The sequence below is a fragment of the Oncorhynchus tshawytscha genome, linkage group LG11 (assembly GCF_018296145.1).
Source record: "Oncorhynchus tshawytscha isolate Ot180627B linkage group LG11, Otsh_v2.0, whole genome shotgun sequence".
Lineage (NCBI taxonomy): Eukaryota > Metazoa > Chordata > Actinopteri > Salmoniformes > Salmonidae > Oncorhynchus > Oncorhynchus tshawytscha.
Window position 1 is genome coordinate 12,869,883 of NC_056439.1, and position 24,681 is coordinate 12,894,563.

The 24,681-nt window shown below is 42.4% G+C and overlaps 1 protein-coding gene across 1 annotated transcript; it reads right to left on the reverse strand.

Annotated features, from left to right (window-relative positions):
- Positions 1 to 727: 727 nt before the first annotated feature.
- On the reverse strand, positions 728 to 22,663 carry LOC112261454 (SPARC-like protein 1). The gene is made up of 11 exons (XM_024436780.2): positions 22,397 to 22,663; positions 8,048 to 8,103; positions 7,849 to 7,914; positions 6,491 to 7,645; positions 6,081 to 6,192; positions 5,506 to 5,627; positions 4,248 to 4,365; positions 3,875 to 4,011; positions 3,334 to 3,482; positions 1,748 to 1,896; positions 728 to 1,507 (listed from the first exon to the last, which is right to left on the reverse strand). The coding sequence occupies exons 2-11, from the start codon at positions 8,099 to 8,101 to the stop codon at positions 1,479 to 1,481; spliced, it is 2,091 nt and encodes a 696-aa protein (XP_024292548.1). The 5' UTR covers positions 8,102 to 8,103; positions 22,397 to 22,663; the 3' UTR covers positions 728 to 1,478.
- Positions 22,664 to 24,681: the final 2,018 nt, after the last annotated feature.

The following is a 24,681-nucleotide window of genomic DNA, read 5'->3' on the forward strand; positions in this document are numbered from 1 at the left end:
AATTTTTATTTTATTTTTTTACATTTTCACCTAAAATTACATACCCAAATCTAACTGCCTGTAGCTCAGGACCTGAAGCAAGGATATGCATATTCTTGATTCCATTTGAAAGGAAACACTTAGAAGTTTGTGGAAATGTGAAATTAGTGTAGGAGAATATAACACATGAGATCTGGTAAATAATACAAAGAAAAAAAGCATATTTTTATCATCATCTTTGAAATGCAAGAGCAAGGCCACAATGTATTATTCCAGTTTAGGCAGAATTTAGATGCTGGCCACTAGATGGCAGCAGTGTATGTGCAACGTTTTAGACTGATCCAAAGAACCGTTGCATTTCAATTCAAAATGTTGTATCAAGTCTGCCCAAATGTGCCTAATTAGTTTACATTTTCTAGTTCATAACTCTGCACTCTCCTCAAACAATAGCATGGTAGTATTTCACTGTAATAGCTACACTGTGTGGTGGATGAATCAGAATTAGTTGGGTAACAGTAAAGATGTCTTATCTGCATAATATGCTTACTTGTTATTAGAATGTTTCCCTTCGGACTCTGGTGTTGGCAGTTGCACTTCTTCCCTCAGCTGGGGTTCAGACAACTGGGGCCCAGAGAGGGGAGAGGTCAGGCTTGTCTTTCACATGTCCCTGGTGCTATGCAGAATATCAGAAAGGGAAGAGGACAGGAGGGAACATTGTCTTCATATGTGAATGTATCTGTAAAACCATGTGAAGGGATGGTGTGATTAATGGGGAACCAATTACTGGTTTCCACAATGTCTGTGCGCCAGTCACTCCCTCCTTTGGCCTTGGGGGATGTGTGTGGTAGTGTCTAGAGTTGACAATTGATTGATGCCATTGGATGAGTTGGTATTTTTGTACTAGGAGTAACAGGAACAAGATAGCAACCTCGTCTTAGAGGCCAAACTGAACAATAATTTATAGCGAATGTTATCTGGCTACGGGATACTCCTTTCTCATTTATAAAGTCTCACTTTGTGAACTGTTCCTAATATCTGTGGTTTGTTATGTCGACTAGGGGTGGAACTTTGCTATAAAACATCTCAGTAGCTATTGTAGATGGGAGTTTTGGACAAACCAAGAAATTACTGGTCAAAATCAGCATCCTCTCAGAAAACCCACCCCCAAAATCCTGTGCTTTGAATTAGGTCGTCCTTTGATTGGTTAAAGGTGATTTCATCACTGACAAGTTAGTTTTGAATAATGCCTCTCATTACAGACATAGGCTCAAACAGTTTCAATAAGGAGCAATGCCAAACTGATATGTGAAGTTAAATAGAATGGTGAACACAGAGATCAGGCTGGTTCCACCAGGCTAACTTTACAGAACATCCCAAAAACATACAGTTGAAATCAACACAAGTGACTCTCCAATTAAGGTATGTGGTTCTGCCATGATTGAAGGTTATTTTGTTAAATGCTTATTTAAGCTGGTTGCCTGATGAGGTACTGATTGGACTCAGAAGAGCAGGTTGACATCCATGTCCTCTGCAGAGGGGGAAAATGGAAAATCACAAGAGATGACATCTTTACAAGAGTTCACAATGCAGGGTCATACAATCAAATGTGTGAAAGCACATGACCATGGTCCTTCTGTAAGCTACAGTAATGCAGCATTCATTCACTCACATGTAACTACTACAACTATCACAACATTGCCAATGTCACGCAAGCCTCATTCTTTGGTCAATGAATTGCTTACACTTTGTATAAGACTGCCACTCTTACCATCCTTGATGCCGAAGCAGTGGGTCCACTCCCTGAAGGACACATGTTTGTCTTTGTCTGCGTCACACTCCTGGAAGAAGCGGGAGGTACAATGCTCCATGGGGACTAATGGGACCCTCAGGGGGGCCAGCTCAGAGTGGGACAGGAACCTGGATAGGAACACCAGTGTCATGTTCATAAACCTATGCAATGGAGAACGTTTTTAAACATTTTGCAACAGAAAACAAAAATGTGTGTCTCTAATTGTGCTTTACTGGCACCTAGATCACCAACAAACTAACATGGTCCAAGCACCCCAAGACAGTCACAAAGAGGGCACGACAAATCCTATTCCCCCTAAGAGGACTGGCATGGGTCCACAGATCCTCAAGGGTTTTACAGCTGCACCATTGAGAGCATCCTGACGAGTTGCATCACTGCCTGGTATGGCAACTGCTCGGCCTCCGACCGCAATGCACTACAGAGGGTAGTGCGTATGGCCCAGTACATGACTAGGGGCCAAGCTTCCTGCCATCCAGCACCTCTATACCAGGTGGTGTCAGAGGAAGGCCCTACAAATTGTCAAAGACTCCAGCCACCCTAGGCATAGACTGTTCTCTCTGCTTCCGCACGGCAAGCGGTACCAAGTCTAGGTCCAAGAGGCTTCTTAACAGCTTCTACCCCCAAGCCATTAGACTCCTGAATAGCTAATCAAATGGCAACCCAGACTATTTGCTTTGCCCCCCCCTTCCCCCATCCTTCTACGCTGCTGCTACTCTCTGTTATTATCTATGCATAGTGACTTTAATAACTCTACCTACATGTACATATTACCTCAATTACCTCAACACCGGTGCCCCTGCACATTGACTCTGTACCGGTACCCCCTGTATATGTCCCCGCTATTGTTATTTACTGCTGCTCTTTAATTATTTTGTATTCTTATCTTTTACTTTCTTTCTTTTTTCTTATAACTGCATTGTTGTTTAAGGGCTTGTAGGTAAGCATTTCACTGTACCTGATGTATTAGTCGCATGTGACAAATACACTTTGATTTGATTTTGAAATTGTGCTTACCTGTTTCACTCCATTTTATTCCATTGGGGATTGAATATGGGGGAGTCTGACCCCAAAACTGGAACCGATTCACACACAGTCTGAACTGGATTTACCCAAAGGGACTAATTCCAGTTATATCCCAGCTGTGCTTCCACTTGTGTTACCCACTCTATGGGCCTTTAAGGTATACTCAAATGTGAAATGCTCAGTTAAACTGATTCTTAATCTCATATTAGATTCAGACCCACCATGTATCTGATTCACAATGAGAACCGTAATCAGAGAACCAAACCGTAATGTCTTGTGTAGATGAACAGCTCCAAGTGAAGCTATTCACTCTTGAATCATATCAAAGACATATAGCTACACTTCTTTAATATTGGCCTGCTGCTCTAGGCGTGTAACTTTTTACAGACGCTCATATTAATTTCAATGAAAGCTTGGCGTAAGCAAGAGGCTCTTGCTTCTCAGTGTAAAATTACGTTCTGGTTCTTTTTCATGATTATGACATCAACAAACAAATGCATCTTTCTCCTGAAGTACTGTACCTGTCAGAAGGGTGCTGGTCCATCTGAGCAAACTGCCAGTGCACGGGATAGATGTACATGTTGTAGTTCTTCTCAAAGTCCTGGGCCAGCAACTCAATGGGGTGGTCGCCGGCATGGAGGCGCCTCTCACTCTCGTGGATCTTTCTCACCTGGGAGATTGACATCATCATTTATGGTCACACATGAATATTAAAGTTGTATTGAATTGAATATGAATATGTGCTAACAAGAAAATCAGTTGTGAGGTGCTGGTGATTTTGTGTCTTTGAGATGTATACTATCAATCACTAAGAATGCAGTTGGTTAAACTTCATAAAGCCCCTTTATATTAATATAAATTATTTAGAAAATATAAATAATTAAACTACTATAACCTCTTTATAGATGGTATGTCTAATGTAAAGTGTTACCCTCATATTTTAAGCTTATAGTTAAGTGTGTCCATAAGAGAGTTTTTTTTTCAAATCTATGGATCCAATGATATTCAATTAAATAAAAATGTATAAAAATGAAATCCAAATTTTAAAAAATGTTTACTCACTCTGATGCGTTGCTTGGGGGTGAGGAAGCCAGGGGACATGGAGTCATGTTCATAGAGATGCAGCAAGACGTTCTTCAGCCAGTCGCGCATACGCAGAGGAAACTGGACCAGTTCGCCAGTCATACAGGGTTCTATGACTAACAGAGAGAGTAAGGTAGGGGAAGAAAGAGAGAGAGTGAGAAAGAAAGGAGAGGAAGAGACAAGGTAAGATGAGGGAATTATATAGAGTGTGAGAAACAAACGAGAGAGAGAAATAAAAAATATAGGGAGTAGAAGAAATTGACAAAAATGTGTTATACTTTATGTAGTTATTTCATGTTAGTTACTGTATTGGTCAGAAACTGTAGAGGTGGTCTGACTATAGCTGTCTTACATTTGCAGACTCCAGTGTAGTCCAGGTGAAGTCTATGGCCTCTCTTGGTGCCTTCCAGGTTGCACTTAGTGGCAAAGAACTCACAGGGTGTGTAGGTGACATTGTCAGTTCCACATACCTGCAGGAAAGATAAATGACTTCATGAGTTATGGATTTAACAAAGAACATGCTTCAGATAAAGATATTGTAGTGATCCTGCTCTTGGTAAGCAACTAAGCATCACATATTTCCAATATAATCAACTCTATCGGGACTGAGGCTAGTGCACCTGTCTTAGGAACAGAGGTCTGCAGATACAATTCTAGACAGAACCAACAGCTCCCCAATGTTGCTAGAATGTCATGTCAGGGTTGTACCTACCATTGCCAGATTCGTGGCATGTTTCCTTCAAGTTTCATCGAAATACAGATGTAGGATCAGAATACTTATCCAAATCTGAACTTTTATAGAGGCATAGTTCTGTGGTACCGATCTTATCAATTGCCACAGTTATCTCTGGAACTTTCATTGCGCACACCTGTCCCCTGTTCCCACTGATTGTATTTGTATATATGTGCCCTTTGTTCACCATAGTGGGGTCGATTATTGTTTTAATGTCCGTTGGTGCGTGTGAGTACCTGTGCTGTGTGTTTTGGGCTTTCGTGCCCTTGTGGATTGCGCAGATGATTACGGGTCTAGTCCCGTGTGATAATCATTGTGTGTTAGTGTTATTTATTTTACGTACTCCTTGCTCTTTTTGGGGGGTTTCAACCCTGTGTTTTTGTTACGTGTTTGTTTGGTCTTCGTCCCCGTGCCTTTATACCACACGCTGTAATTTACATTCCTGAGCCTGTCTCCTGAATCTCTTCATACCAACGTGACATCAATTTCCATGGCCTGACCCTAATAGCAACTTTTCCCAAATGTTTTTAAAGGAAGACCTTTCATATTGTTTATGTTTATTTGACAGGATAGAGAGAACGTGCTAGAGCAGTGGGTCAGGTTCAACCCATGCTCACAGCAGTACATACGGTATAGTATTGTAACATAATGTATAGTATTGTAACATACTGTATAGTATTGGGTTTATAAGCGCGGATATCGACTCTGCCGCACATGCTTTTGGGGCACAGTCGATAGCGTGCTGGACTTCGGGCTAGAAGGTCGAGGGTTTGAGACCTGCTCCCTGCCTGTTTCATTACAGTATATATGATTCAGAGGCAACGATTTAAAACTCTGAAACGCACCTGGCACCCCAATGACCACTGTTCATACTCACATGATCATAGTCAGTGACACTCTGTGGGCAGGCAGAAGGCTCATGACACACACACACAGGCTTCTTCTCCTTGTTGAGTTTACAGGTCTTTCCATGTTTACAACGGAAGTTCTCACAAGGGTCTAAAAGAGAAAAAAAAGACCTAAACACACTCATGCCCTATAATTTTATATCAGTGGAACATTAATGCGAACATTGATGTTTATTTTCTGCTAGATTCACTAAGTCATTGTATTTATACTTTGTTCATGTGTTATTAATGTTTTAATCATGTCTTAATTATGATTCACAAGTATGTACTTTCCATCGGTTATAGATGTCAATGGAAACCCCAGCACTACCACTACAGCCATTACCCCCTGCATTCCATTGCCATTTGAGTTTGTACAGTGCTCGAATTCAACATGAGCTCGCTCATTGACCCCTTAATCCAGCAGAGACGAGAGGGAGTTTGTTTTGGTAGCGTGGCACTATTCTTCTGGGAGTGTTAGTGAAAAGGCCCAGTCAGCAGATTCCTGGTGTGTATGTGTGTGTGTGTGTGTGTGTGTGCGTGCCTTGCTGAGATTTACACTTACCGGCAGCAGATGCTTGGGGTCTGTATAGGCTGGCCGCCAAAGAGGGCCTGGTGCTGGGATAGAGGTCCACTGTCGCCCTGATCTGGACCGGGTTCATTCCCACCAGAGGAGCCTGGGTAGGAAACAGAAGGTGAAATCTCAATAGAGGTCAACAAACCACCCACAGATGTTAATAGATAAGATGTGGGCTGCATTTTAAATTACACCCTATTTCCTATATTGTATAGTACACACATTTTGGGAAGCTCTGGGAATAGAGTAGATCCATCCATGGATCATCGGTTTAATTTCAAATAGGTCACCTGCAGAAAAGGGCCTAGCTTTATATAGGGGTTACATGGTTCAATGTAGGTTGAAGTTTTAGGATGACATTGCATTATAGCTAATGGGCGATATGTGATGAGTGTTACCCATTTCCCTGCTCTTCTCCTCTTCGGCTTGTATACAGCACTGTCGGTGGTGCGGTAGTGCTCCTTCACACCCTCATCCCCCTGGTGGTCTGGGACTCCCTCTCCTGGTGGGGCCTCATCCCTCTGTAGGGGGTGCTTCCTCACTCTCTGGTTCTTCCTCTGCTTCCTGGCTTTGCCTCTGGTGTGACTGGCACTCTTGTTTATGGTCTTCTCCTCCTTCTCTTCTCCCCCTTCTACTGAAAGATGTGTCCCATCAAGATCCACACTGTTCTTTGTCTCTTGGAGTTCAGTGTCTGTGTCTGCGTCCTTTTTATTGGTCCCCTTTTCTTGGGAATCGTACTTGTACTGGCCGAGCACTTCCTGGCTCTCAGTGAACTCGGCGTCTTGTATGTCTGGCTGGGACTCATAGTCATCAGTGGCAGTGGGGATTTCGTCATCCTTGCTAGCTTGTTCTTCTTTCTCCTCCACCTCGGCCTCCACTTTCTTATTTGAAAGGAACTGGCCGTCTTCGGCGAGGGGTTTCCCTTCCTCAAGCTCGGTTTCAAGAGGCTCTGTGTTGTCGCTGTCGCTGGCGTAATCCAGATCCTCTGGAATCTCAGGCTCGGTGTTGCTGTCCGTCTCTTCAACTTGAACCTCTTCCTCTACTCCTATGTCCCCGACCACATGTTCCTCCTCGTCCTCTTTCTCTCTCTTCTCCTCATCCTCAACTGACTCCTCCTCCATCGCCTTCACCTTTTCCACCTCTTTCTCTGCCTCCACATCCACCTCTACCACCTCCTCATCTTCCTCCTCCTTTTCCAAGTCTCCCACCTCTTCTTCTCCCTCCTCCTCCTCCTCCTCCTCTTCAGACTGTGTCTCCTCAGACTCGATCTTTCCCTCCTCCTCTTCTTCCTCCTCCTCCTCCTCTTCCACCTCTTCTTCCTCTGACTCCCCCTGGAGGAGGTCCACCAGTGCCTTATCTCTCAGCAGGACGGGGGTGCTCCTCTCACCACTGTCGGACACATCAAACACCCCTCCCTCATTGGAGGGACCCACATTAACATTAGCATTGTCCTCATAGCTTATGTCTTCGTCCTCCTGCTCCTGACTGCTAGACTCAAAGGTCATGAAGGTCGGCAGGACCTCCCCCTCATTGACCTCATCTGGAACAATGTCCTTGGAAAACAAAATGAAAAGTTTCTGGAAAAACATTTTGTAAATATAACAAAAGATATAGCTTCTGGACAAACTTTTGCCATTCATATAATGAAAGTTAAAGTTTCTGGAGAATCCTTGTCAATGTGTTCTGTTTTTTATAGATATTGGGTTTATTTACAGTATGGAACCTATTTAAAATACAGGAGTTGGATGCACTTTACCTTCTGTTTAGCTATGTGTGAGGACTTGGACAAAGCTTCATGTTTGTCGTGAGGTTTTCCTTTGACCTTGGGAATAGCAAATAATTCTTTATAAAACATCATTAGACTTGTGGTTATTCAACAGGGCTACAATGATTGGCATCATACATTTTTATTAAAAAGCTGTTCATAAAGTAAGAGTGGATTTATCAGTACTTACAGACACAGAAAATGCTGAGGCCAATAGCCAAAGGAATATTAAACGGGTCTTCATACCTATAACGACATCAAATTAAATGAAATATATTATTTATTAGTATTTATAATTGAGTATAAAGTTTAAAGGACCAGTGCAGTCAAAATACATTTTCCCTTTGTTTTGTATCATATGAATACCATGAGTGGGACTTTTTATTGCTCAATCTAATTTGAGCTGATTTAATATTTTCAATAGGCCTAACGGACGCATGCTCAAACTTGTGCACTTTTAATTGACTGAAATTATTGAGATATCAAAGTGTCACAAACAAAATAATTTAACAATAGGCCAGGTGATCTTTTTTCACATGCAAATAGACATTTTCGGGAAGTGCTCAAGGCTTGCCATTCCATGACAACAGCATTTATTTTTCAACAATGCTTTGAAGCAATGGGGCTTATCAGTCCTTTACAGCAAAAATAGTAGGCTAATAAGTCCTTCATTTTTGGGTCATGTTCAGTTAAAAATATTTTCGAATCAATATTTCCAAGTCATTTCTTGAAGATCAAGGGGTATGTATTTAATCAACTGAAATGACTAGAAATCTGACAGATGTAGTTTAACATAATAATACGATTGGGCTATATCTTTATCTGTATTGAAGTAGAAAGCAATGGGTTAGAAATATACCTAACCCATAAAGTAAAATGCAACATCCATTATTGGCCAGCTAAACTCTAACGGTTTTCTCTGGTGAAAGAGAGGCGGACCAAAATGCAGCGTGGTTAGTTTTGTACATCTTTAATAAAGATGAAAAATACAACAATCTACAAAACGTGAAAAAACCGAAACAGTCCTATCTGGTGCCACAAACACAAAGACAGGAACAATCACCCACAAGAGACCTAAAGAATATGGCTGCCTAAATATGGTTCCCAATCAGAGACAACGATAAACACCTGCCTCTGATTGAGAACCACTCTAGGCAATCATAGACTTACCTAGAGTACTACTCTAACCACAATCCCATAACTACAAACAACCCCAGACAAAACAAACCACATAAATCCCCATGTCACACCCTGGCCTAACCAAAATAATAACGAAAACACAGAATACTAAGGCCAGGGCGTGACAAACTCTAACATTGATTGATCCTGCAATAGATGTTGTTCAATTGGTAATATTCCTTTGTGTCTTCTACTAATGCCTCGTAATAGGAAAGTAATCAGATTATGTTACTGAGTTTGGGTAATCCAAAAATGACATTACTGATACAAGTTTGGACAGGTAACTAGTAACTTTAATGATTTCTATTTAGAAAGTAACCTATCAAACCCTGTCGGTTCAACACAACTATGGAGAATTCAAATCCCGCCCCAAGCCGGCCCCAATGGATACCAACTGAAATGGCCCATGGCAGACCACCCAGACCTCCACCCGCAAGGTAGTCTGGGTATTATGCAAACTGTGCGCTGCCTAATGACCCTCTCCTGTCCCAGCTGTAAGCACACTGTGGGCTACACTGGGAGAAGTGACATCCAAGCTATAAAACCTCACAAATGTGTGTGGTGATGCCCAACTTGCCGCAGCGCAAATATCCCCTACAGTCAATCCTTTAAAAAGAGCCCAAGACGCTGCCAAACCCATGGTCGAGTGGGCAGGTACACCGCTAAATAACCCTTACCACTTGCTGCTGTATGCCAGGGAGATAGCCTTCACAAGCCAGTAGGCGAGACGTTGCTTAAAGAGCGCCCTGCTACGAGCTGGATTAGCTAAACAGACAAAAAGCTGGTCACATAACCGGTTATCTCGAGTCCGCTCAAAGTGCGTGCATAAAGCTAGTACTGGACAGGGCATGAAACCTCTGTTGCTCTACAGAAGCAAAAGGAGGAGGTGAAAAGGAAAATAAGCTCAAAGGCTAAAGACATGTAAGTCATAACCATGAAGGCCACATTAGCACACAACGTCACCTTAGAGTCGCGAGGGGTGAACAGGAACGCTGTACGGAAAAGGAGTGGAGGCCCCCAACACATTTAGCCGAGGCCAAAGCCATGAGCAGAGATCTCTTGCAGGAGATGATCTTCAGATCCACCAACTCCAGAGGCTCAAAGGGGGCAGCACACAATGCTTCCAAAACTAGAGCTAAATCCCATGTGGGCCCAATAGGTACAGCAGGGTCCAAGACCACTGGTGCGCAATAACTTTTGTTTTCTTGCGTTGCGTAAAGATCTACATCGGCCCTGCCTAATTTGAAGAATCTCAAATATAAAATATATATTTTTTGTTTAACACTTTTTTGGTTACTACATGATTCCATGTGTTATTTCATAGTTGTAATGTTTTCACTATTATTATACAATGTAGAAAATAGTACAAATAAAGAAACACCCTTGAATGAGTAGGTGTTCTAAAATTTTTGACCGGTAGTGTATATTTCATAGTTGGGAAGAGATTTTCGATGTACCGATTCCATAGCACATGGTTCATGAACGGAAAGGCAAAACGACGCCAGATTCAAAAAACTTAGCATTTTTAAATTAAAATTATTATACAATATTCTTGCAACCAAAATAATGTTATATATATGGGGGATACAACCTTCCCAGCTCTGGAGATTTTACTGCGAATAAACAGAGTCATTAGCTCATTCATTTTGGTACAGTCCATATGTAGCTTGTTTTTGGTCACAGGTCCAGGAATGGCTGAAGAATTGCAACATTTACCTGGAGCTAATGCTGCATATAGCAATGCTGGGTGATTTGAAAAGTAATTGCCAATCGATCAATAATATAATAATACTGTTTGTAAAAATGTTTCTTTAATTTACAATCTGTAGAAACTATGAGAATAGAAAGGTTCAGAACTTTTCTAAAGCATCACAGCACAGTTGAAAAATATAATGCAATATTTGTAAGAGTTTTAAGAGATAGATGGGAGGAGTTGAATGGAGCTGAAGGGTGGGACTAATAACGACAAGATAACAAATGTAAAATATACTGTGTCTGTAAAATGTACACTACCTTTCAAAAGTTTGGGGTCACTTAGAAATATCCTTGTTTTTTTTAAAGAAATTGTCCCTTAATTAAAATGACGTGAAATTGATCAGAAATACTGTATAGACATTGTTAATGTTGTACATGACTATTGTAGCTGGAAATGGCAGATTTTTTATGGAATATTTGTTTGACCTGTCCTTGTGATTGTCTCCACCCCCCTCCAGGTGTCGCCCATCTTCTCCATTATCCCCTGTGTATTTATACCTGTGTTCTCTGTTTGTCTGTTGCCAGTTCGTCTTGTTTGTCAAGTCAACCAGCGTTTTTGTTCACAGCTCCTGCTTTTCCCAATCTCTCTTCTCGCCATGACTGACCCAGCAGACCTGGTCCAGCTGCGCAATGCCATCTCGACCTACGGAGCCACCATCGGTAGGCACTAGGAATTGCTTCGTGGCCTTGTGGAGGGGGTCCAAATGTTGGCTGAACGCCATGACCAGGTATTGGACAGTTCGATGTTTGATGCCCCGTTCTCCGGGCGAGAAGCCGCTCGGAAGCTAATCCAGCTTCGGCAGGACTCCCACAGTTTAGCTGATTATGCAGTGCATTTCTGCACCTCTTGGAATCAAGAGGCACTGTTCGATATGTTCCTGCACGGTGTCTCGGAGGAGGTCAAGGACGAGCTTGCAGCATGGGAGTTACCTATGGAGCTCGATTCCCTCATTGCTTTGACCACCATTTGTATCGATGGGCGATTATGGAAAGATGGAGGGAGAGGAAATTGGATTTCGCTCGCAGGCCCAGGGCTCCCACCTTGCCTCCGAGTCATCCTGGAAGCTCCCGGCGGTCTCATTTCCGAGAGAACACAAAGCTTCCCGACCTGCCCCAAGGGCTGCCGAAGATGGCCAAGTCACTGCTTCCTGAGCCTATGGCACTAGGCAGAGCTGGGCTGTCGCCAGCGGAATGGCAATACATGATCGACACAAAGAGTTGTCTGTAATGCGGGACTATTGGTCATTCCGTGTCCTCTTGACCTTTAAAAAAACAGGCTCACTGATAGGAGTGAGTACTCTTTTTTAAAGTTTGGGTTTTGAGTCGTTGGAGAGCGGCAAAACAATGTTAATCTATATATAGACGTTAATGAACCATCAATACTGCATCTGCAATGTGGGTGTTAGATGTGAATGAATTTGCAAAAGCAAATTGAATTGATTAATCAATGATAATGATGGATAGGATAGGCTATCGGGGAATTAAACTTGAATTAACCTGAGAAGTTGGTTCATCTAGGTTAATATGGAAAAGTTTAAAATGTCTAATTTAATTGGAAGAACCTGAAAAGGTATGTTCGACAAATTAATTTATTACATTGAATGAGACGATAATATTCAAACAATTGAGATTGGCTGGATTATCATAAGTGTAACCAGTAGTTCGTAAGTGATGGTACATTCGACACCAGGGTCACTTATCCCTAGGGCTGAAACCACATGGGATTCCCGCGAAGACGGGAGTTCTGTCAATATTGGATCAGAACTGGGGGTTTGGTTCCAAATAGCTTGTAAAAGCAAATTGAATTGATTAGTCAATGATAATGACTAATAAAACCTGTATAGGCTATTTGGGAATTCAACTTTAATTAACCTGAAAGCGTAGCTGTATCAAGGTTAACGTGGAAAAGTTAAAATTGTCTCATTTGTAGTAACCAATCAATTTGGATATTATTCAAAATGTCCATTTGAAAAAGATAAGTTAGGAATTTAATGAATAATGACTAAACAATATCCCCATTTTAAATAGAACTGTAACTAAGTAAACTTATACTCTATTTTATTATATCTGATTAACAATATTAATTCATAAGTGAGGGATTGTGGAGCCAGAAACAGGGGGTAATTAAATAAAATAAATACCATTCCAGCCAGGTTGGAGAAGACTGGAAGTGGATTTTTTAAGTAAGGAGAAAGGGTCGATAACCTATGGTTTGAACCGACTAAACTTAGCTCTGGGATGTTTAGATAAGGCAGTGTGTGTTTTCTTAGGTTTTCCATTAGCTGGAACTGTCTGCTGAATGGTGATGGATGAAAACTTCAGAAGGTTTATCTCGAATGAACTTTTGAACTGTTGGGAGAAATAATATTTTATAACCTATGACGTCATATTTTGTATATAAACTGTTGTTCGTGGTTACATGGCAGCGCACTCTGAGAATAAATACTCTTATCTATTTTTGATAAGACTGGTCTCTGTCTATTTTATGCAAATAAGAATCTTACAAATTCTCATAAAATAGACTAGGTGAATTTAATAAATGAAAACATGTTGGAATAATAAAATTATACGAAAAGTAAGTCTGGCAACTTTACCTCTTATTTATCCTCTCTAGGCTAGGGGGCGGTATTTTCACATCCGGATGAAAAGTGTGCCCAAAGTAAACTGCCTGCTACTCAGGCACAGAAGCTAGGATATGCATATTATTAGTAGATTTGGATAGAAAACACTCTGAAGTTTCTAAAACTGTTTTAATGATGTCTGTGAGTATAACAGAACTTATTTGGCAGGCGAAACCCCGAGGACAAACCATCCAGGATTTTTTCCCCCTGGATGTCAACAGTCTTTAGAAATTGGTTGATGTTGTTCCTTTAAGAAATGAAGAAGTAGGGCTGTTCAGAACGAGGGTCGAGTCTAGTGTACTGTTGTGGTTGGGGAGCGCGACCTGAAAGCTTGCTCCACTTTGTTTTTATCCGCTATTGAATTCAGTTTATCCCGTCTTAAATTTGATTGATTATTTACATTAAAAATTACCTAAAGTTGTATTAGGAAAGTTGTTTGAAATGTTTGGACAAAGATTACAGGTAATTTATCAAATATTTTGTAGTCATGTTGCGCGAGTTGGAACCGGTGTTTTTCTGGATCAAACGCGCCAAATAAATGGACATTTTGGAAATATAAAGACAGAATTAATCGAACAAAAGGACCATTTGTGATGTTTATGGGACATATTGGAGTGCTAACAGAAGAAGCTCTTCAAAGGTAAGGAATGAATTATATCGTTATTTCTGAATTTTGTGTCGCACCTGGCGGGATGAAATATGATTATCTGTGTTTGTTTGATGAGGTGCTGTCCTCAGATAATTGCATGGTTTGCTTTTGCCATACAGACTTTTAAAAATCTGACACCATGGCTGGATTAACAAGAAGTATAGCTTTATATTTACAATTCTGTAGTTTGAATTTGGCGCCCTGCCCTTTCACTGGATGTTGATCAGGTGGGACGGTAGCGTTCCATCTAGCCTAGAGAGGTTAAATAAAATAAAACAACGATGTACAATCAGTTGAGATTGAGTGAGAGATTATTTCACTGGCACCACACTCCCAGGGCCCTCGCATCCTCTCTGTAGGCTGTCTCATCATTGTTGGTAATCAGGCCTACTACTGTTGTGTCATCTGCAACTTGATGATTGAGTTAGAGGTGTGCGTGGCCACACATTCATGGGTAAACAGGGGGTACAGGAGGGGGCTGAGCACGCACCCTTGTGGGGCTCCTGTGTTTAGCATCAGCGAAGTGGAAGTGTTGTTTCCTACATTCACCACCTGGGGGCGGCCCGTTAGGATGTCCAGGACCCAGTTGCACAGGGCATTGTTCAGACCCAGGGCCCTGAGCTTAATGATGAGCTTGGAGGGTACTAGAGGGTGTTGAATGCTGAGCTATAGTCAATGAACACCATTCTTACATACAGTGGGAGAACAAGTATTTGATACACTGCCAATTTTGCAAGTTTTCCTACTTACAAAGTCTGTCATTTTTATCATAGGTACACTTCAACTGTGAGAGACGGAATCTAAAACAAAAATCCAGAAAATCACATTGTATGATTTTTAAGTCATTAATTTGCATTTTATTGCATGACATAATTATTTGATACATCAGAAAAGCAGAACTTAATATTTGGTACAGAAACCTTTGTTTGCAATTACAGAGATCATACGTTTCCTGTAGTTCTTGACCAGGCTTGCACACATTGCAGCAGGGATTTTGGCCTACTCCTCCATACAGACCTTCTCCAGATCCTTCAGGTTTCAGGGCTGTCGCTGGGCAATACGGACTTTCAGCTCCCTCCAAATATTTTCTATTGGGTTCAGGTCTGGAGACTGGCTAGGCCACTCCAGGACCTTGAGATGCTTTTTACGGAGCCACTCCTTAGTTGCCCTGGCTGTGTTTTTTGGGTCGTTGTCATGCTGGATGACCCAGCAACGACCCAACTTCAATGCAATGCTTTCACTGAGGGAAGGAGATGGTGGCCAAGATCTCGCGAAACATGGCCCACACCATCCTCCCCTCAATACGGTGCAGTCATCCTGTCCCCTTTACAGAAAAGCATCCCCAAAGAATGATGTTTCCACCTCCATGCTTCACGGTCGGGATGGTGTTCTTGGGGTTGTACTCATCCTTCTTCTTCCTCCAAACACGACGAGTGGAGTTTAGATCAAAAAGCTGTATTTTTGTCTCATCAGACCACATGACATTCTCCCATTCCTCCTCTGGATCATCCAGATGGTCATTGGCAAACTTTAGACGGTCCTGGACATGCGCTGGCTTGAGCAGGGGGACCTTGCATGCACTGCAGGATTTGAATCCATGACGGCGTAGTGTGTTACTAATGGTTTTCTTTGAGACTGTGGTTCCAGCTCTCTTCAGGTCATTTTCCAGGTCCTGCCGTGTAGTTCTGAGCTGATAGCTCACCTTCCTCATGATCATTGATGCCCCACGAGGTGAGATCTTGCATGGAGCCCCAGACCGAGGGTGATTGACCGTTACCTTGAACTTCTTCCATTTTCTAATAATTGCGCCAACAGTTGTTGCCTTCTCACCAAGCTGCTTGCTTATTGTCCTGTAGCCCATCCCAGCCTTGTGCAGGTATACAATTTTACCCCTGATGTCCTTACACAGCTCTCTGGTCTTGGCCATTGTGGAGAGGTTGGAGTGTGATTGAGTGTGTGGACAGGTGTCTTTTATACAGGTAACGAGTTCAAACAGGTGCAGTTAATACAGATAATGAGTGGAGAACAGGAGGGCTTCTTAAAGAAAAACTAACAGGTCTGTGAGACCCGGAATTCTTACTGGTTGGTAGATGATCAAATACTTATGTCATGCAAGAAAATGCAAATTAATTACTTAAAAATCATACAATGTGATTTTCTGGATTTTTGTTTTAGATTCCGTCTCTCACAGTTGAAGTGTACCTATGATAAAAATTACAGACCTCTACAGGCTTTGTAAGTAGGAAAACCTGCAAAATCGTCAGTGTATCAAATACTTGTTCACCCCACTGTAGGTATTCCTCTTGTCCAGATGTGATAGTGCAGAGTGCAGTGTGATGGCGATTGCATCATCTGTGAATCTATTGGGGCGGTAAGCAAATTGAAGCAGGTCTAGGGTGTCAGGTAAGGTAAGGTAAGGTAGAGGTGATATTCTCCTTAACTAGCCTCTCAAAGCACATCAGGATGACAGAAGTGAGTGCTTGGAGTGATGGTCATTTAGTTCAGCTACCTTTGCTTTCTTGGGTACAGGAACAATGGTGGCCAATGGTGGCAAGTGGGGACAGCAAACTGAGATAGTAAGAGATTGAATATGTCCGTTAACACTCCAGCCAGCTGGTCTGCGCATGCTCTGAAGACGCGGCTAGGGATGCCGCCTGGGCCGGCAGCCTTGCAAGGGTTAACACTCTTATATGTCTTACTCACATTGGCCATGGAGAAGGAGAGCCCACAGTCCTTGGTAGCAGGCCTCGTCGGTGGCACTGTGTTATTCTCAAAGCAGGCAAAGAAGGTGTTTAGCTTGTCCGGAAGCAAGATGTCTTGTCCTCGACGTGGCTGGTTTTCCCTTTGTAGTCCACGATTGTCTGTAGATCCTGACACATACATCTCATGTCTGAGCCGTTAAATTACGACTCCACTTTGTCTCTATACTGACGTTTTTCCTGTTTGATTGCCTTAAGGAGGGAATATCTACACTGTTTGTATTCGGTCATATTCCCAATCACCTTGCCATTGTTAAATGCGGTGGTTCACACTTTCAGTTTTGCGTGAATGCTGCCATCAATCCACAGTTTCTGAATGGGGTAGGTTTTAATAGTCACAGGTTCTAATACTCACGGTCAATATATCTGTGTATTCGTCAATGTTATTCTCAGAGGCTACCCAGAACATATCCCAGTCCACATGATCAAAACAACCTTGAAGATTGGATTGCGATTGGTCAGATCAGCATTGAATAGTCCTTAGCACAGGTACTTCCTGTTTGAGTTTCTGCCTATAGGAAGGGAGGTGCAAAATGGAGTCGTGATCAGGTTTGCCGAAGGGAGGGCAGGGAAGGGCCTTGTAGGTATTTCAAAGCTGAGTAGCAGTGGTCTAATATTTTCCCAGAGCAAGTGCTACAGTCAATGTGTTGGTAGAACTTCGGTGGTGTTTTCCTCAAATTTGCTTGGTTAAAATCCCCAGCTACAATAAATGTTGCCTCATGATACGTAGTTTCTAGTTTACATAAAGTCCAGCGAAGTTCTTTGAGGGCAGTCGTGGTATCGGCTTGAGGGGGAATATACACGGCTGTGACTATAACCGAAGAAAATTCTCTTGGGATGTAATACAGTCATTTGATTGTGAGGTATTCTACGTCGGGTGAACAAAAGGACGTGAGTTTCTGTATGTTATCACAATCACACCATGCGTGGTTAATCATGAAACATACACCCCCGCCTTTCATCTTGCCAGAGAGTTATTTATTCCTGTCTGCGCAAAATACTGAGAACCCAGCTGGCTGTATGGACAAAGACAGTATATACCGAGAGAGCCATGTTTCCATGAAACAGAGTATGTTACAATCCCTGATGTCTCTCTGGATGGAGATTCTTGCCCTGAGCTCGTCTACTTTATTATCCAGAGACTGAACATTAATGAGTAATATACTCAGATGTGGTGAATGGTGTGAGGACCTCCTGAGTCGGACTAGAAGTTCACTCCGAATCCTTCTTCTCTGCCGGCGGTGATTTGGATCAGCCTCTGGAATCAGTTCAATTGCCCTGGGGGGTACGAACCAAGGATCCAATTCGGGAAAGTCGTATTCCCGGTCGTAATACTGTTAAGTTACCGCCGCTCTGATATCCAAAAGTAATTTCCGGCTGTATGTAATAACACAAAAAATGTCCTGAGTTAATAACGTAAGAAATAACACACACAAAAATAAATACTGGAAAGTTGCTTAGGAGCTAGAAGCAGAGCTGCCGGCACCATCTTGCAGCCTGCCTCCTGACTGCATCCTCACGTGATCTAGGGTAACACTGCGCATGTGCGATGTTGGTCGCAGCAGGCAGTGAGTCTCCCGTAAAGTGTCATCTGAGGGGGCATAATGCCCTCTCGTGGACTGGGATGAATTGGTTATTTTTTATTTCCACCACTCTCGACAACTGTGTGTCTAAGCAGGTCAGCCCGCTTAGCTGGTAGGGCTCCGCCTGTCTCTTTTCGGGAAGGTTCTCCACAGTCAGCCCCAAAAAACCATGCAGCGCCTCTTCCTGCTTCTTTTTAGCCTCAAACTGGGCCGGAGAAATCTTCTCATCAAAGTACATCTATCTGTCCCTCTCTGGCACCTCCGAGAGAGTCAGCTAAAGATGACACTTTCCCACCACAGTAGCTCCCATACTTTCCCTGAGCAACAGAACAGTGCACCAGGACATAAGTAGAATGAAATGTGTGGGGCTACCTAGCAGTCAAAGTTGGGTCCTACTCTGCCAGCAGCTCGGTCTGGTAGGACTGTAGAATAGTGGCGGACGAAAGGGAATGTGACTTGGACCAGGTTGTTGCCACTTCCTTGCTGAAAACCGGAAAAAGAGGCAGGTGGTGCTTGACTGCGGCAATCATAGGGGGCAGGTATGTGGAAGATTTCTTCAGCGGGAAGGACGGTCACTTCTGCGGGGAAGGACGATCACTAGCGTGAAGAGGTAGTATGGGAGAAATTATGTACATATATGGAGGAACATAAATACTGTAACACAAGAGAGAGATACACTTATAGAGTGCATTTGCCATTCTGGTAAAATACATTGTCTATTGTATAGGAGAGGAGAACAGAGGAGGCCATAGATGTATAGTCTGCTGATCTTAGACAACCACATGAAGAGAAGGCGACACATAGGCGCCAGGACAGCTGGACACACTAAAGCTAGAGGAGACACACAGTCTGCTGATCCGAAATAAAGACACACATACAAAGGAACAGATGGAGCTAATTACAGGGTCAAAGCATATAGGATAGAGGGACGTATATTATCTTTAGGTCAAAGCAAGGGTCTTGTCATCATTAGGGTCTAATGGAAAGCAGATGTGGGCGTTATTGGGCTGAATAAGCAGGATGCACGGATTGGGATGTAACTTCATTTGCATGTGGGATGGACTTATATGTTGTATGTGTATAAATCAGAGCGAGTGCTCTGAAAAAGGTGTGTGTTCCGCGGACCACTCCGGCTTGCAATACTTTTTTATTAAAAGCCTATTGATTTCACAAAGTTCTTGAAAGCGTCGTAGTTGAACCGATTTTCCACAACAGTAGCTGGCCCGGAATTAAGTCCTCAACCAAGAACCCCCCTGAGCCCGCCAGAGACAACATGTCGTCATCCGAACTTGGGCCCAGTGAATCTCTGTGGGAGACCGAATCAGCCAGTTCACTATTGCCCTGCTGGGAGGCTAGTTCTATTTGCTTTGACCACAGCCCCAAATCACTCCCCACGTCCTGCAACTTAGCAGGTACCGGTATCCAGCAGAGGAAGGTCGCCAATGTTAACCCCAAGCTTTCTCAAGAATGCTATATGTCTATCTAAGGAGTTTGCATGCAGCCGCTGGACTGGTTTTGAAAGAGTGCCCCCTGAGCGTGTTCCAAGCCGAACAAAATAAATCATGAGTATCTATGGGAGAAATAGTACAACCGCATGACTGGAGACATGGTTGCGAACCTGAACCCAGCTTAGCCTTCATCGTCTCGGTCAAATGTTTTGCCGTCTTACTCATTGCTGAAGCATATTGAAGAATAACACATTTTTTGTGACAAGAAAACTCTGAGAACAAATACAAACCCCAGCACACAACGAGTGAACACGACAGTTTAGTTGGCACAAAGTCAGATAATCTCATGTTCCGGTATTTTTTTTTTTTGCAGAAGCGTGAATTGTTCCTGCTCACATCGAGGTGAAGAGTGAAAAAATTGCAGGAATGAATTCGTGGTCTCGGGGTTATCGTTATCACCTGTGGAAGGTTATCATTTTCAGAAAGGCACAGATTTCATTAGCCTTGTCAGGCATGATTCCAGTTCTTCAATCAAAGTCACGAAAGTGAGTTGTGTTGTACCGAGACTGCAGACTGAAAGGGAACCCTTTCTCTCCCGACACATTCCTAGCAAAATTCTTGCTTGAGAAACATTTTTTAGTTATTTTTTATGGAAAACTATTACAGTAAGGTACTTCATATTTACCAATTAATGTTTTGATAATGAGATAAAAACAGATGTATTGGGCCTTAAAAGAGGCAAAGTGCAATTAGTACATACAGTTGAAGTCGGAAGTTTACATACCTTAGCCAAGTACATTCAAACTCAGTCTGTCACAATTCCTGACATTTAATCCTAGTAAAAATTCAGTTTTAGGTTAGGATCACCACTTTATTTTAAGAATGTGAAATGTCAGAATAATAGTAGAGAGAATAATTTATTTCAGCTTTTATTTCTTTCATCACATTCCTAGCTCACACACGCTTTTTCAGTTCAGTTCAGTTCTGCCCACACATTTTCTATAGGATTGAGGTCAGGGCTTTGTGATGGCCACTCCAATACCTTGACGATGTTATTCTTAAGCCATTTTGCCACAACTTTGGAAGTATGCTTGGGGTCATTGTCGATTTGGAAGACCCATTTGCGACCATGCATTAACTTCCTGACTGATGTCTTGAGATCTTGCTTCAGTATATCCACATATTTTTCTATCTTCATGATGCCATCTATTTTGTGAAGTGCACCAGTCCCTCCTGCAGCAAAGCACCCCCACAACATGATGCTGCACCCCTGTGCTTCACGGTTGGGATGGTGTTCTTCGGCATAGAAGCCTCCCCCTTTTTTCTCCAAACATAACGATGGTCATTATGGCCAAACAGTTACAGTGCCTTGCGAAAGTATTCGGCCTTGAACTTTGCGACCTTTTTGCCACATTTCAGGCTTCAAACATAAAGATATAAAACTGTATTTTTTTGTGAAGAATCAACAACAAGTGGGACACAATCATGAAGTGGAACGACATTTATTGGATATTTCAAACTTTTTTAACAAATCAAAAACTGAAAAATTGGGCGTGAACATTTAACATCTAGAACATTTAAATCTTGACCCCCCCCTCCCACGCCTCCTCTCGGTTGCCATTGTGTGAAGCTCTCCCTTCAGAGATGCGCCAGTCTCTCAAAAGCCACATTGAGAGTTCAGCAGATGCTAAAGCAAACACCAGAAGCTACTAGATAGGAAATAGAGTCGACTAAGTCCACAAACTTTTTTGTCTCTGGGTTTGGAGAGTTTGGGGGGGAATGACAAAAATGATAAATCACTTGGAAAAGATTGAAACGGGATGATTCTGTTTTAGCCATTAAATATAAAATATCCAGTGTAATATAAATATCACGTGAATGTTGTCTTTGTTGGTTTTACTAGCTACATAAGGTAATGAGATTACTCTTTGGTCAAACTTTGTGGAGATTTTAAAGTTTTTTTTTACCCAGTAATTACGTGAAATGCTCTCTAAAGCATGAGGGGGTATTGAATGCTAAAAATGATAAATCACTTGGAAAAGATGGAAAAGGGATGATTCTGTTTTAGCCTAATGGTATAAATATCACGTGAATGTTGTCTTTGTCAGTTTTACTAGCTACATAAAGTAATGGGATTACTCTTTGGTCAAACTTTGTAGAGTTTATAAAAAAGAATTTTACCCAGTAATTTAATGAAATGCTCTCTAAAGCATGCATGCTAATGTAAAATCATAAAGGAAAAAACGGAGTTGTAGACGTCTGAAACATCCATAACACCTAATACAATCCTGCAGATGCACCATAAGCAAAACAATGGGGCCAAAAAATACCGATCTGAGCAGATTGACTGAGCAGTTATCATAACACAAAATCACTCTTCTCATTACAATACATAACCACCACATCCCCAGTATCAATTTCCTCAGTAAGACAATAAATACATTTAGAGGGTTTAGTTTTTGCGACATCAAAATGTGTCTTCAAGGAATTTAAAATTATAATTTCAAGTGGATGTAGCTAAGAGAGAAGAAGATAAAGTTGTTACCTGGTGTTGGCAGCTGCAAGGAGAGGTCTGAGACTGAGTCACACAGATGCAAACACACATACACACACAATGTACAATCTCACCCAAGACAGTGCACACAGTGCACACTGGCGCGTCGTCCAGCAACACACACACACCACACCTCGTCTTTCGTGCCTTCTTTGTCAAAGGAAACAGTGGACAGTGGACCACAGCAAAGGAGACGGTCAACTGAGTATAGCCAAGCAGGGAAGCGAGAGAGAGAGCTTATTCAATCAAACCCGTATGGCAGAATATTACGCGCAAGCTCTTATTTCCTATGGTCAACTAAAATCACCCAAAATGGTTTACAATCACAAGAATGGATGATACACTGACACGTGAAACACAAGAGGCCGGTGGCACCTTAAAAGGGGAGATGGGCTCATATTAATGTCTGGAATGGAATCACTGGAATGGTATTGGACACATCAAACAGATGGTTCCCATGTGTTTGATCCACTACTTAACCAAAAGTATGTGGACACCTGCTCGTCGAACATCTCATTCCAAAATAATCGGCATTAATATGGAGTTGATCCCCCGATTGCTGCTATAACAGCCTCGACTCTTCTGGGAAGGCTTTCCACTAGATGTTAGAACATTGCTATGGGGATTTGCTTCCATTTAGCCACTAGAGCATTAGTGAGGTCGGGCACTGATGTTGGGCGATTAGGCCTGGCTCACAGTCGGTGTTCCAATTCATCCCAAAGGTGGTCGATGGAATCATCTAGAATGTCATTGTATACTGTAGCGTTAAGATGTCCCTTCACTGGAACTAAAGGGCCTAGCCCAAACCATGAAAAAAAGCCCCATACCATTATTTCTCCTCCACTAAACTTTACAGTTGACACCATGCATTGGGGCAGGTAGCATTCTCCTGGCATCCGCCAAACCCAGATTTTTCCGTTGGACTGCCATATGCTGAAGTGTGATTCATCACTCCAGAGAACGTGTTTTCACTGCATCGTGCATGGTGATTTTAGGCTTGTGCTGCTGCTCTGCCATGTAAACCCATTTCATGAAGCTCCCGACTAACAGTTATTGTGCTGATGTTGCTTCCAGAGGTGTTTGGAACTCTTTCTTCCAGAGGTGTTTAAAACTCTTTCTGGTAAGATGTGGTCTGCCCATGCACAAGCCACAAAAGCATTATGGCTCAATTATGCCAATGTTAGTCAGTCTCTTCTAAACTCAGCAAAAAAATAAACGTTCTCTCACAGTCAACTGCGTTTATTTTCAGCAAACTTAACGTGTAGATATTTGTATGAGCATAACAAGATTCAACAACTGAGACATAAACTGAACAAGTTCCACAGACATGTGACTAACAGAAATTGAATAATGTGTCCCTGAACAAAGGGTGGGGGGGGGGGGTCCAAATCAAAAGTAACAGTCACTATCTGGTGTGGCCACCAGCTGCATTAAGTACTGCAGTGGATTCCCTTCCGCATGGACTGCACCAGATTTGCCCGTTCTTGCTGTGAAATGTTACCCCACTCTTCCACCAAGGCACCTGCAAGTTCCTGGACATTTCTGTGGGGAATGGCCCTAGCCCTCACCCTCTGATCCAACAGGTCACAGACGTGCTCAAAGCTCAGTCTGATGATGCTGTAATACACTGCCCAGACCATGACGGACCCTCCAAATCGATCCCGCTCCAGCCTTTCTCAGCCTCTTGCGGACAGTCTGAGCACTGATGGAGGGATTGTGCATTCCTGGTGTAACTCGGCCAGTTGTTGTTGCGATCCTGTACCTGTGCTGCAGGTGTTTCAATTATCTTTGAAAGACATGGTCCTGAAAAAGGGATGTTTCTTTTTTTGCTGAGTTTAGAAGTGTCTGAGGAAGATAATTGCACTCTGGTCATCCATAACAAGGCTCAAATGCACTATAGCCAAATGGATAAACTTGCGATTACTTTTCAGTGTAACTTGTGGAACACAATACTCCAACATTTTAAGAATACAAGCATTTCACTTCAGGCAGTCCAACTGGACCTCTCGAACGCTGTTCATTTGGTGGTCTCAAGATATTTTGTTGCTGGGCTCCGGGATGGATCAGTTTGATAGCTTTGAGGCAAAAGGTATACTCCCAGCCTGTGTAGTGATTCGGTCTCAAAAGTAGGCCAAGCAAGTACCGGCAAACCCCTCAAAGGATTGAGAGGACCCAGCAACCCAGTTAGCAGACACCTGGTTTTCTATCCAGTTACAGTTATGTACAATAAAAAATATTACATGACATTACATTTCAAAACACTTTTTACAACACAT

What these genes read in the sequence shown, in the direction of transcription:
- LOC112261454 (XM_024436780.2), bottom strand. Translation starts at nt 8,101, where the DNA reads ATGAAGACCCGTTTAATATTCCTTTGGCTATTGGCCTCAGCATTTTCT. An exon ending in CCTCAGCATTTTCTGTGTCT is followed by an intron (nt 7,915 to 8,047) that starts GTAAGTACTGAT and finishes GCTATTCCCAAG; the next exon opens with GTCAAAGGAAAACCTCACGA. An exon ending in CCCCCAAGCAACGCATCAGA is followed by an intron (nt 3,483 to 3,874) that starts GTGAGTAAACAT and finishes TCAATCTCCCAG; the next exon opens with GTGAGAAAGATCCACGAGAG.